Raw genomic sequence first — 13664 nt, forward strand, 5'->3', positions numbered from 1 at the left:
TTCACTCAACTCTTGATACATATTCAGATATTCGTATATCTGATAAGTTCAGACCACATATTCTAATGCCGTTTTATGTGCGCTGATTACGTATCTTTTGAAGCTTGATTTGGTTTTGATAAAAAGCCCTCTTGATCATCAACTCCTTCATCCACTTCATCAGCTTCCCGTCTCGGCATTGATCTTTTTTGGGGGTCTTCAAATCCTAGCTGTTAGTGGATTTCCTTCTGAGAGTGATGAAATCTTAACCCTCACCCCAAATTATTCTCCTCGAATCTCCAAAACCATCAACTTCCTCCGTTTGATCCCGGTGTCCAACCTTGGCGTGACTATAGGATTGTATCATTAATTTCCAGTCAAGACATTTTATATCTTACTAAACTTCATCTCTTATGAAGCTCTGATTTGATTTTCGTGTTCTTTCTTTTATCGTCAAAGCTTTCAACTGGCCGCTGTCTAGCACTGAGTTTGTGAATATCATCGACACACGCTGCTCAAGCTACATAATCTACGCTGATAACCCACCGCAGTGAATCGAAAGTTGCTTGTATTTCTTTTTCCAAAGACTTTCTAGCTCAATCTTCAAGTCGAGTCCAAACTAAAGCTCACTCAGATTTCCATCAATTTCCCTCTTTACCCCTACAATCTTGACTTTTCAAAAATACTAGATCAGATTCTTAGATTCGCGCATGCACCCCTCTTCAAGTTCTATCTTTCCTCGGTCCAGCTTTTCAATATTCTCACTTGTCTGACCTTCATTCGCAGGCGATTTGTGCCCCACCGCAAGCAAACTATCTTCCAATTCTATAACTTTTGTTTCGGCACAGCGCATACATCTCTTATTACTTCAAACGCTCTCAACTTCAAACGCGACTACGTACGGTCGGCACAAAGACTTGATCACATTTCCTAACCCCTATTTAACCTTTAACTTTTAGATTGTTTACCCGAGCGTACCACAACAAAAACAAAGCATACATTCTAAAAAACATATAATCTACATTTACCGAAAACATATAAAATGGCTCAAATTCAAGACCAAGATCCGCTATGGTCTCAAAACGATCGCATTAAATCCAATCGACCTTTGTCTGTACAAGAGTGGCGAAAAAGCGTTTTTATGTCAACTCAACTTCGAGTCGATTCACGAGTTAGTCTTCAATTGTCTTGTCTATAGCTTGATTTATAGGCAATTTTACTGATCTTATCCCTTTGTAATTGAATTCACAGCAAAGTGATAAGTGCGAATCATCTGGTCTATCTCAGGTAGAAATCGATTGGAGTTCGGTACGTTCTTATGGTATTTTCCTTTCTTTATTTCCTCGTACTTAGTCCTGTCTTTGTATCCGATCAGCAGCATCAGCCTTATGTAGACTTTATCCCTAATCGACCTCGCTCTCAAACTTGTCAACTTCCAACACCCGTACAATCATATAGAAAACGGCAATCATTGAGAATCACTCCACTCATCGACCTCAATCAACCTCGTGATGCTAGTGGCCGACCTATCACTTATGAAGAAGATGAGAGACGTCGCCGTGAGCGAGCCCAGCTTCTCACTGGAAGGTTCTCTAACAAGAGCACCCCGGGACTCTCTTCGGGATCATTACTAGTGATAGATGATGAACTTGAAGTACGTCATCGTGCGGCCATGCGTCGATTGCAAGCAGAAGCTATCGATCAAATTGAGCAAGCCGAAATGCTCCAACAACGTCGAATGGCCAGGTGCCGTCAATCTCGTTCTTCTACCGTCTCGAAATCTCGAGGAACTGGTTTTGACTCACAACCTGAAAGTCCAACTCGAACTGAAAATCAACATCATTTTGATATTCCTTATCGTAATACTAAACTTGATCCTAGACCTGTTGTTGGAAGACTTGTTCAGAAAGGAAGTGCTAAGATTTTAAAAGTTGTAAGATCGATTGGTCATCTTCGACATAAAGCTTCTAGACCGTTACAAAGGATTGAACCAGAGAAAGGAAGCTCGTCACAATCTTTTATTTATGTTGAAAAGCCTTGATGTATCAATTTCATCCTTTTTCAATGGACTAATTCTTTCTTATGTGACCTGTGGTAACTTTGTTTTGATATCTACGGTCTGGTTTTTGGTTTCAGCTTTGTACAAATACACTTCGCTTTAGATCATTAAGACAGTCTTGCGTTCTTTATTTTTTGTTTCTTTTTGTAGCTTTGCATATATCTTAGAACACGTTTATAAAGGTCATTTCATTCTTAAAAAGAAAAAGAAAGCAGAATTCTTAAATTTTCACTCTAGACAATTTATAAATACATCAACTCCTGTTTATATCTCATTGCGATTTCTTTTTTTTCGATTTTCTACATTGTTCATCTATCTTATCATATCTCTCTTCAGCAGGGGCATTGTTTGAATTTTAACAGATTTTCTTGATTCTTTATGTATCTTTGGTTTTGCATTTAACCCATGTCATTTGGTATGAATCATGTTTACCTTTTTTGCTCAGAAAAGAAGAGAACAGAATTACGCGTTCATTGCTCATTCTTCAAGGGGTTTGAAGAGAATTATAAAGAGTGTTGAAACGACCAATCCCAAAAGACGGTGTCAAACAATAGATTGATCAAGTGAAAGACATTGGGCAAAAAGGGATGGTTGGTCGAAGAAATGCTGATCATACTGGGTGATTTGCAATGTGACATAACGGTGCAAGAAGAGCTTGATGCATGAAGTCAATGGAAGCAAAAAGTGAAAGATTTCATCTTAATGGTCTAAATTGATTTATGACATTTTGAATATACATACACTCAAGCCTTTTGGCATTTTGTATGGATTAGTTTTATAAACTCATTGGTAGTTGATAGTTGGCATCAATGATGATGATCCACATCAAATTGAGTATCACAACCTTGGAAGCATGCACCATGTCTGTATCCCTGTAGGACGTCGACGTGCACACACGGAGAGTTTCCAAAAGAATCTGGAAGAACTTTTCTGAAGTTCAGACTGGTGGATCACCTTTATGCACACACCCTTTGTTGGAACTCAATTACCCGAGTTTCAACAACCCTCTTAATGAAGGCAAAGCCTCAAGACCTCTCTTGAGGCTCTTGCAAGTTTCTATCAAAAGTCTTTTGTGTGTGCATGTCGAGGTGTTGCATGAATACAGACATGGTGATGCCTCGAAATGGATCATCTATTCACGGACATGAGACATATCAATCGGTGGTGGATGTGGCACAATTATGGCGCTGTTGGATGGACCCAAGCTAGAGTGTCCCAAACTTTTCCTTGCAATGCAAGAGGAGTAGAGCATGCCAGGCTAATCCTTATTGCCCAAGCACACATGCCAAAGTAAGACAGACAAAATATAAACAACTCTCATCTAGCCATCAGCAATAGCAGCTGAAGAGACATGATTTGAACCTCCCCTAGGTATCACATCTATTAGAATGGATTTACCATTTTCAGCTGGCATGATGTGAAGTTTTTGGAAGTCAGGCATAGACAGCAAGAAGGAAATACTCTTTGTATTGATTTATGATATGACTCAAGCATGCAAACCATCCAGAAATCTCATCACGATGTTCAAATGCAAAGGGATGTATAGATTTATAATGTATTCAATGGATTCTTTATTTGATTGCTTCAATTTCATGAGTTGGTATGATTGAGTAAATTATAACAGCTGAATAAGATGGGTGATGGGGAGGGTTATAACCCTCAATTAGAATGTGGATGACTATAATTTTTGAGTTTGTTTTCAAGCAAAATAGATATTCTTTGCATCTCACAGCTCTTTCAGTCCCTGTTGGAAATAAAATCTCCTGCTTTGCTTATGGTGCCTCTTTCTTCCAAAACTCAAACCCATGACTTGATATTTGGCACCTTCTTGTCTTGCAAATACATAACAAAACAGAGACTTAAAAAAACAGATACTCTGTGATTACAAGTAGTCTTCTTTGGTGATAAGCAGTACATTTTCAGCCAAGGTGGCCCTGAGAAAACATATACTCTATCAAAACTGATCATCTTGGTCAAGAAATTTCAAGTATCTCTTTTGTCAGACTTCACTGTATGGCTGTAATATTCAAAGGTCAAGGGATAATTTCCAGGCACATTGATTTGTCAGGAGACAGATCTATAGTTCCTTCTGATTGCCTTGAGTACTCAATTTTTGATGATGATGATGATGATGATGCTGATGAAATCGATTCAAAAATAAAGTCCCACACAAATATGATTCTGGAACTTTTCCAAAAGTTTTCCAGAACCCCAGAACACAACTTTGGCTGTGTTCTAGATTCCTGGGCTTGTGAAAAACAGTACATGTTTGAATTTCCTTTTGCCCAGGGTGCAGAAGCTTTCTGGCTTTCTGAAAAACATTCTGGAAATTTTGTGCAAAAGTTCCAGCAAAAAATATGTAGTATAATTTTTTATATGGGGCTTTGAGGGCTTTGCGTATATTTTATAATTGAAGCAAAGACCAGATGAAGTGAAACAGGTTTAGTCTGTTTATGTGGTTGATGTCATCAAAGTCTGGGAAGTGCCCTGCCAAAGCTTCTCTGAAGCCCAAATCAGCAATCCCTCCAAAATGAATGTCTCCAGGTTTCAAGGTTTCAAGAGACTAGCACATGCAAGGCTTTCTTTCGATAAGTTGACCTCGACAACTAATCAAGTCTCTCTAACAATTAGTTTCGCATGTATGTAGATCGTTTTTGAATATCAGAAAGGAAGGCATTAGCAATTCTCGATCGTCGAAGAACCCCTTGCTCCAAACATGATAGGATTTCTATTTTTAAGGGCTTCCATAGTTATCAACACGCACTTGTGCACGAGTCCAGTAAATCGATGAGGTTTCGGTTACTTGCAAAGACTCCGGTGGATAAGGTGATCATTACCCAGTACAGCACAAGCGATAACTTCGATTGATGTCCCAGTAACACAGGAAATCGAATCCTTCGGTTTCTGACCTTTTCTGACTGGCTAAGCTTGTACCAAGTGGTTGTTGACGAACATGATATAATCAGAAAAACCCACCTATAACAAAAGCTTATTCCATTCACTTTATCATATCGCTTCACTCGACAATTTATACAACACAAACCCCAACAGCTTGAAAGGGTCAACACCACTTGCGACTGGATTCGCCTTTCAAGAATATCACAGACCGAGATGGCTTCCGTCAACCGTCACCAACATGACTCTCGTGATCGCCAGTTTCTGAATGTCGGAAAGGCAATATGTATCGCACTGGTGATGATATTATTGAGATCATTTTTCACCACGACTCAATTCTTAAGCGATCGCACGCTTTGGTCTGGATACAAATCCCGTAAGAGTCCGTTCGGTTGCCTCCGACCTCGCAGGTTGACCCAGCCAAAATCTCAAGCGTACGCTTCGAGGCAGTTTGAAGTGTACGCTTGAAATTCTGCTGTTCGGTACAGAAGCCGCGGTCGACCTTTGAGGCGTCCACCTCGAGGTCGGCCAGCCAAATTTGTCGACCTGCCAGGTTTGACGTTTTGGTCGAATCTTGCAGGTTGACCTGGCTAGTGCCATAGACCTGAAACCAGGAGCGCGACATCAGATTTTGCAAAGGGAGAAAACCCATAAGTTGCGAGGTCAACTACACTTCAAGTCGAGTGTACCGAACGCACCAAACCCTGGTACACGCTTCGTGGCAGACATGGTCTACCTGCGGATCCGCAGGTAGACGCCTCGCAAGTCTACGCCTGCGAGGTCGAAGGCAGCCGAACGGACTCTAACCCTTCAGGAAACTTGACAAATTCTGCACCTCTGGTAGGCGCAAGTATAGCCTGGGAAGCTATGACCACGCTGGGTGCATCACAGCTGGAACCGAGTAAGTAGTCTGAAAGGGCGAGAAACATATAGTACTTCTAATCAAGGCTAAGTTTGACATCCCAAATTTCCCTTCTTGTATGATAGACCACGAAGCTCAAAAAAGTAGGATTGCTGAACCCTGAAGAAACTTGAGACCTATCAAGAAAACTAATACGATTTGTAATTTTTGACTACGCGTTACTAGCAGAACATAACTTAACATGTACGTCGAGTTCTGATCTATGCCAGAATCAGCAAAGTTAGAAACGAGTGCGTTGTTATCTGAAATGGATGAAACGAATATATCTTTCTTCTTTCACTTGTATGCAACCGCGGCTGGTTATGATTGCAGGTAAGCACAGTGTTTGCAATCAAGAAGAATAAGATCTAACTAATCTGGTCCAATAGCCCCAGGATCTTTGAATAAAAGGCAAACATTTCGCGAGTGTTTAAGGGAAAATCTATATGCGTCTGGAGGTAAGCTTGTTGGTGTTATGGTGAATAGATTATCATGAGTTGATGGGCATTCAATTATCTTGTGGATGAATACAGGTTTGAAGGAGCAAACGTTGATGACTACAGTGGAACCAGGTGAAAAATCAGCTTTCTAATTCCGTGTTGAAGCATATTTGCCTAAAGTCAAACTCGTCTAGATGTTTAATCACAACTGATGTGATATTTCATTTCTATCTAGAAGTGGGCAATCATGAGTTTATACAATCGTTAAAGCAAGGTAAGCTTGATATTCTAAATAAACAACCATGGAAAGGACTTGTAGTAATTATCTTCTGCACAAATTAAGGCATGATCGAACAAACAGCAGTGACTACAGTTGAAACAGGTGAAAACTCAGCTCCATGTTTCTGTTTTAAATCATATTTACGTCTTAATCCGTTTTCAAACTTATGATATTGAAATATGGGATGGATAGTAGTGGACAATCATGTGTTTCTACAAAAACTGAAGCAAGGTAAGATTGTTGAAAAGTATCATAATGAGAACCTTGATCCTGAACGACACTTTGAGTGAATGAAGGTATGATGGATCAAATTGCAGTGTCTACAGTGGAACCAGGTGAAAAATCCGCCTCTTGATCCTGTTTCCAGCCTCACTCGTATCTTCATCCTCAAGCAAAACTGACAACTGGTATTTCCATATCCGTGCTCATGAACTTTTGAATATTTGGGGAATGTGATAGGATTGGACGGTCTTGGGTTTCTACGGTCATTGAGGTCTCATATGAAAGGTATGGAAAAGATATATCAGTCTGCTTCAAATAGCCACTTGGGTACTGGGCGTTGAAAACTTACAATCCCATACAATGACTCATTTCTGATCAGGTGATTTAGTGAAAGACCTTCCAGGTGAGAACATAAATCATGAATTCAGTCAATCAATGTATTCAAGGTCCTCCAAGCTGTTTACATACGCATTAAAAATATGCGGGCTTGGAGAACAAAGATGTCCAAGATGTCAAATCTCACTCAAAAATGATCAATGAAGTGAACTTGGCCGTTTTTGTTGTTAATTACAGCGGTTACATCCGGTAGTTTTACAGAGTCCCTGAGAAACACCATAACATGTGAGTCTCAATGCCAATGTTGTGGGATCGGGAAAGAACTGCAAACATGGGTCGCTGACTTTTCTCTGAGAATCGGTAGATGAAACTCCACGTAAGGCACTCTCCTCTTACAACAAATCATCTAGCCTACAAACTAATGTAAAAGAAAAACAACCAAACTGCTGATACATTTAACAAGAGGGTAAGCAATCAATTGCCACAAAAGTGTTCTATCAGCGAATGAGCTAATGAACCAATCATAAAATCAAGTCACTTTGATTACGTTCATAGATGGCCTCAGGCTAACCTACAAGGGTGGGTTTTAGTCTGTATTTCACGGATTTATGAATGCATTATTGAATTTAAGATTTGTTCACCTCAGAGGGGCTCAAAACTACCACTGTTACTCAATCTCCAGGTATAGTTTTTCTTCCACATTTCAAATGCTGGTAATGATTATATTTTTGAAGATTATCTGAACACAATGGAATTGTGCTGTCACAGCAGAACAAGGTAAACCAAGTACTCCGGTTGAAAAGAAAGGTATGTTTGAACAATATTATCACAACCCATCTTATCCTTAGCTTTCCTAATTTTGACATTTCCTGATATTTGATGAAAACAGGTGATCACAATCTTTTCTCTGAAGATGAACTTCAATAGTGAACTGATGAGAAAAAGTAGATCCACCAATCAAGGTTGCCCATCCAAAGCCACAAAAACCCACTTTGGGTACGTCTTGGATAAAGTTCTGTAAGCATTGCTAAAGCTGATCCTAAACCTATTTTCTGATGTTACAAGTAGACAAAGGGAAACAGACATCCACTGTTCCTCAAGGTAAGCTCACAGAGTAAGCTTGGTGGTTTTGGCCCGTAAAGATGTTAATCTATGTTAAATCTTATTCTGTCATTGCAAAAAACAGGTAAGATGGTATCAGGACTCTACAATCAAACTCCTATTGTACTGAGTTCTTTTCAAAAAACACTCAGGGATCAGACCTTCAACCGGTGTTACAGTGTTTTCACAGCCTCCCAAGATAACATTTTACGGTATGTTGTCCCCTGTTACGATTCTCAACAAAGATTTTTGACACATTCTTTCTTTTCCAAGATACAACACCTGTCATAGTGGTCAATTATTACCCCCCGAGAATAGTTATGGGTTTCCACATGTCCCATGATGTCATTTACGTGTCAAGGCTCCCAGCGTTAAAGTGTTGAGATCTGATCTATCCTTTTTCCCTACCAAAATAATTTCTATGATGACAGGTGAAACATATGCTGTATTCTAGATCCAAATGATATGAGCTAATCACTGACATGATAAAAAATCTGGACATATAGTTCGGCCACCTGCTTTCACTGAGTTCCTTGGGAGAAAATTCCTTGGTATGTCTCTATCATCATCAGAATGAGAACATGATGAGAAACTCACCCTAACCATATAAATAATGTTCCAAAATGAAGGTATCAAGACTACTGGATCTTCACCCATCAAAAGTCAGCCATAGGCTCTTTCTTGATTCTTATCAATTGCTGACATGACTGACCATATATTCCATGATATGCCAAAACATTCAACATGCAGGTATGCTTGTTCCTCAAAGAACTCAACTTTACATCATTCCAATCCTACATAGTTTTCAAAGCCTGAAGTGGACAATGAATTTCATACATTCTAACAAGAGTATAAACTGACAATTCTGTTTGAATTCAGGGCTACCTACACCCTTGACTAGGAGTTTGAGAAGAAAGTATACTGGTGAGCCAAACCCATGAAGATCATATTTATCATGATTTTTACACTGAGCTCATGAAGCAAAAACCTTCAGTTAAATTGCAAGTTTTGACCCGCACAATCTACACCCAAAGTAAGTTAGTAATTGATCATAATGGGTCAATGATTCCTTGTTGGTGTTATCAAATTAAGATAGACAACTGTACTTTTGTACTAAGAGCCCTTCAAAAAGAAGTATTCCCTCTGGGGCGGTTTGATCTATCAAGGATGTTGATGTGACTAAACTAAAATACTCTTCCCTCTCTAGCTACATATAAGAAATTTCAAGGATTCTCTACTGTATTGGGTGAAGATTTTTCTGGTGAGTCTGACTGCACAGAACTATATATCTGATAGGATATGGAAACTTATTGTCAGATGTTCTTTTTTGAATAGGACGTCAACAATTTTTGGCCAACACTCTTCTTGGTCAAAGTATGTCTTTTGCAGAGGTATCCACGTTGCTGAGGGGGACCTTCATCTCAAAAACTGATTTATCCCACCAGATATTGTAGCTAAGGGACTGACATGATCCACTTTCTATGCAGGTCCCTTCACTCCGTTTACAGGTTTCTCAAAGAAGACTTATACAGGTAATGATTTCCTGGTTATGATGAAGAATATTCTAGCCAGCACTACTCATGCTTAAACATTGGCAGGTCGCTACAGTTTTATAACCAGAACACTTTTTGGAACAGGTCAGTCCTTCAAGCCTGTTTGATTTCTCCTCCTCCCTATATTCCAAAGCTATTTTCAGATATCCTTTGAAGCCCACGTGGCGCCTAGAGCCAACTAGATCTAATCAGCTTGGGATCCTCTTGATTCAAATGATCTCAAAATGAATGATTTAATTTGAATTACAACAGCCTTCTAACCATGATGGAATACTTTTTTTTTCAGGCTCCGTTGATGTCACCACTACACCTGCTCTGGATCATCCTTCACTGACATCCCAAGAAACAGACATCAATATCTCTCCTCCAGTTGGGGACAATTCTACTCCACCTTTGGATCCATTGGATACTCTTATAATCCCAGAAAGCCCTGAGGATCAAGGCAACATTACACCTGGTCAGCCCCTGGATGTCAGTGCAGATACTTCAACTCCAGGAGATTTTGTACAACCAACAACTAGTGAGGTTGATACCACTGTCACACAATCAGTTGAAAATATAACCACTGTCATCAATACTTCTGAGGTTGTACCACCCAAGTCCCCATCCACCCAACCCACATCACCTGCACCAGACATTGTCCAGAACACAAACAATTCTACACAATCAAATCAAGATACCACTCTTCCACAATCAGGTGATAATTCAACCTCAGACACAAATACTTCTCAGAATGTGCAATCTGAACCAAGACCGGACCAACCTGCAACACCTGTACCAGACGTTGTTCAGGACCCAGATAATTCTACACAATCAAGTCAAGATGCTGCTGTTACACAGCCAGTTGGAAGTGAAATATTGGTCACCAGTACTTCTGAGATTGCACAATCTGATTCACAATCTGTGCAGCCTACACCACCTGTAACAGATGTTGTGGAGGACCCCAATAATTCAACACAGTCAAATGATTAAACTCAGGGAAGCAACCAGGTTGTCCCTCTTGTCTCTTCAGGTCAGACCACATCACAGACAACAAAAACAACAAAAAACAATACTACTGTGTCAAAATCTGTAAAAACATAAGAATATATCACCATCTGGACATTGAAAAACACTGGTACACACCATTCCAGGCAAAGAGGCCCCATCTAGCAAAAGCTTTGACATCAATTCAACAAGGTCCAAATTCTGGTTGCTGAAATAATTCTGAGATATCAACCAGATCATGACATTGTATTGAAAAGTGGTGAGGATCAAAGAAAGACAATTTCTCCATGAAGCTTGTAATTATTAGTTTTAATTTCTTATTGTGATTGACTGAGACAAGTGATATCTGAGATGTAATTGAAGGAGACACAGTCTGTCTGGTAAAATATCAAATAGCTCATTGACTTTTGATTGCAAGAGAAAGAGGTATAGTTGAAGGATATCTTCTTTATAAAATGGAAACACCAAACTTAATTATTTGCAGTGTGAACAGGAATATGTTGCAGAACTGGTCTGATCAATCATAACAACAAACATCATAGCATGATACAGATCCTCTGTATATCTCTAGATCTCCTGGTATCAGTTCTAGTCAGTATCAGATATTTTTGGGAATGATCATACGTCAGATAAAGGCAAGAATTGATTTTCCCAAAAAGGCAATTTTGTGCAGCAAAAATGTTTGTGGAAGCATACCAAGCAGGTTTCTTGAAGATCACATCATCTTGACTGACAATTGATTAGATGATAATTCACACAGAAAGTTGTATTTAAATTATAATCAACTGTCAAATTACCCCAGTGTGTGGTGGATGACATCAAGAATTAGGAAATTGGCCAAAGACGCCACAGCATCCTACTTCTTCTCCATTAATTGACACCCTGAGAATTCAGGATTGGAATTGTCTATAGGGACTCAGTTCTAACCTGTTGGAAAATGTATTCTAATGTAATGGCTTTGAGCCACATGAGGGTCTTTGCAATCATTGTATGGACTGTTCAAACCAAACATCCTTTTTTGTGTAAAGGTTGAACCTTTGCAAAAGGACATGCATTCAAACCCATACTGCACACTTTCATCTCTGAGTCCAAGTCTACGGGCATGCCATTGGTGTGACTAGTTGAGTAATGGAATACATGAACTTGAAGGTAACTCTAGGGAATGGATCACATAATCTCCAGGATGTTGTGTTGGCAAGAGGTTCAATATAATGAAATGACAGTGAAGAAATTGAGAAAAGTATAGCCAAATACAGACAAAAGAGAAAGAAGCCTCATTCAAAGAGGTCAGCGGCATGATTCTGAACTGGCATATTTCCGTTTCCGTAGGTCTGCTGAGTATGGGAAATTTGAAAATTCATTGTGGACTTCTGTAAAAGGTGCAGGCTTGACTTAGACAAGAGACCAAAAATGAGGTACTCTGGTCGTTGAAGAAGACGGCACCATCAATTGATAGTACACATGCTGACACAATCTTATTGACTTTTTGATCATGGTGGTTTTTTGGGTAGCTGAAATGGGAGCAACTTGTAATGACTGTTGATGTGATAAGACACTCTGGGTAGAATAACAGACAGTCAACCCAGAAGATGATATAAAAGCCCAGATAGAGTGCCTACGGGTCAAGAAACTCATGTGGAGACTGATATGTGTTCCATTATCATGATGATCTAACAGTCATTTCAGGTTCAGTCACATTCACATTAATCAGTGCATAAGGCATAGAGTTGCAAATCTGGCTTGTTCCTATTAGGCTAATTGAAAATGAGTGTCCTTTTTATGCAACATGGTCATTCTCTCTATTGAAAAAGTTCTAGGAATCAGAAAGAAAAATGCCTCAGAAACGAACAGAAAAGAAACAAAATACACAGCACGAGTTGCAAAGGTACACTGTAAAATTGTAAACCAATGAGGTTCAAAACTGGAAAAAGTCCCTTTAAGGAATTAGGAGCCTTGCTGCCTTACTTTGGGAATCACCCACACTACTTTCACAAAACCAAACACATTCAAATGAAAGCCACTGATTGGGACAAACTTTCAAGATTATCAAAAGTGGCCTAGGTACCTGTGTCAATCTCTGAAATACATTACTGATCATGCCTTCATCAGCTACTACAGTTGACCTTATGTATTGTTGTTCTTCTCAAGTTTGATTATGCATTACTGTGAGGCTGCCTGTACCTTTCATACCCACTCTGCCAGTGATAGCACTTTCCAATATATTGTAATGATCATCATCAATGTTACCCACTAGCTTTGCATATTGACAGTGATTTTCAGTAGCATTGGACTTCAAGAGACTGAGCCAGAAATGAGCATATTCCACTCAAAGTCAATTGGATAGGTCAAAATATAGACCATGTTCCAAGAGAACAATTTCAAAGTTATAAGGGCAGCATTGTTGGAGATATATTGTTACACTCATCTGTTTTATTCATTTCACGTTACTTGTCACAGTTGTCTAATAAATATCACAACTTACTAAGTATTATCTCCATTTCTTACACACGAGATTTAAACCTAACCACAATTTGTATCACTGCTTTATATATCTTGATCAGCTTGTTTCAGAAAGCTTCTCTTATTCATTAAGCTTTCTTATTACAAAACTTAACACCTCATCCCTACACTATCATTTCAGCGTTTGCCTATTGATATCATTTAATTTTAGACTGAGTTTGTTTCTTTTGTTTGTTTCTGATCAGGGATTTGATCCCTTAAGCATGAGGCAGCAGACACAGGCCTGATCAACAGACTACCATCATGCTGTACCTTCAAAGATGGAATAAAGGTCAGATGGATTCCCAATGAGTATGACGAGATCCACTATGAAAATGACTAAACTGGATCACTGTGGAAATAGCCATTGAGGTACAACATTTGAGAAAAAAATTGTGTTAGTTCTTGAAAA

General features: G+C 39.2%; 3 protein-coding genes across 3 annotated transcripts; 2 read left to right on the plus strand and 1 right to left on the minus strand.

The window, feature by feature from the left end:
- Nucleotides 1-4: 4 nt before the first annotated feature.
- Nucleotides 5-2481, plus strand: MELLADRAFT_76373 (uncharacterized protein; the record flags this gene model as incomplete). Its single annotated transcript, XM_007403705.1, has 4 exons — nucleotides 5-211; nucleotides 766-1150; nucleotides 1231-1287; nucleotides 1358-2481. The coding sequence occupies 3 exons, from the start codon at nucleotides 1022-1024 to the stop codon at nucleotides 2018-2020; spliced, it is 849 nt and encodes a 282-aa protein (XP_007403767.1).
- A 6153-nt stretch (nucleotides 2482-8634) lies between these two features.
- MELLADRAFT_87126 (uncharacterized protein) lies at nucleotides 8635-10738 on the plus strand (the record flags this gene model as incomplete). Its single annotated transcript, XM_007403706.1, has 10 exons — nucleotides 8635-8644; nucleotides 8720-8764; nucleotides 8843-8875; nucleotides 9093-9137; nucleotides 9208-9246; nucleotides 9421-9474; nucleotides 9549-9587; nucleotides 9701-9745; nucleotides 9812-9850; nucleotides 10053-10738. The coding sequence occupies 10 exons, from the start codon at nucleotides 8635-8637 to the stop codon at nucleotides 10736-10738; spliced, it is 1035 nt and encodes a 344-aa protein (XP_007403768.1).
- A 2158-nt stretch (nucleotides 10739-12896) lies between these two features.
- Nucleotides 12897-13251, minus strand: MELLADRAFT_87127 (uncharacterized protein; the record flags this gene model as incomplete). The annotated part of the gene is made up of 2 exons (XM_007403853.1): nucleotides 12897-13078; nucleotides 13236-13251. The coding sequence occupies 2 exons, from the start codon at nucleotides 13249-13251 to the stop codon at nucleotides 12897-12899; spliced, it is 198 nt and encodes a 65-aa protein (XP_007403915.1).
- Nucleotides 13252-13664: the final 413 nt, after the last annotated feature.

This window comes from Melampsora larici-populina (genome assembly GCF_000204055.1).
Source record: "Melampsora larici-populina 98AG31 unplaced genomic scaffold MELLAscaffold_1, whole genome shotgun sequence".
Taxonomy (NCBI): Eukaryota; Fungi; Basidiomycota; class Pucciniomycetes; order Pucciniales; family Melampsoraceae; genus Melampsora; species Melampsora laricis-populina.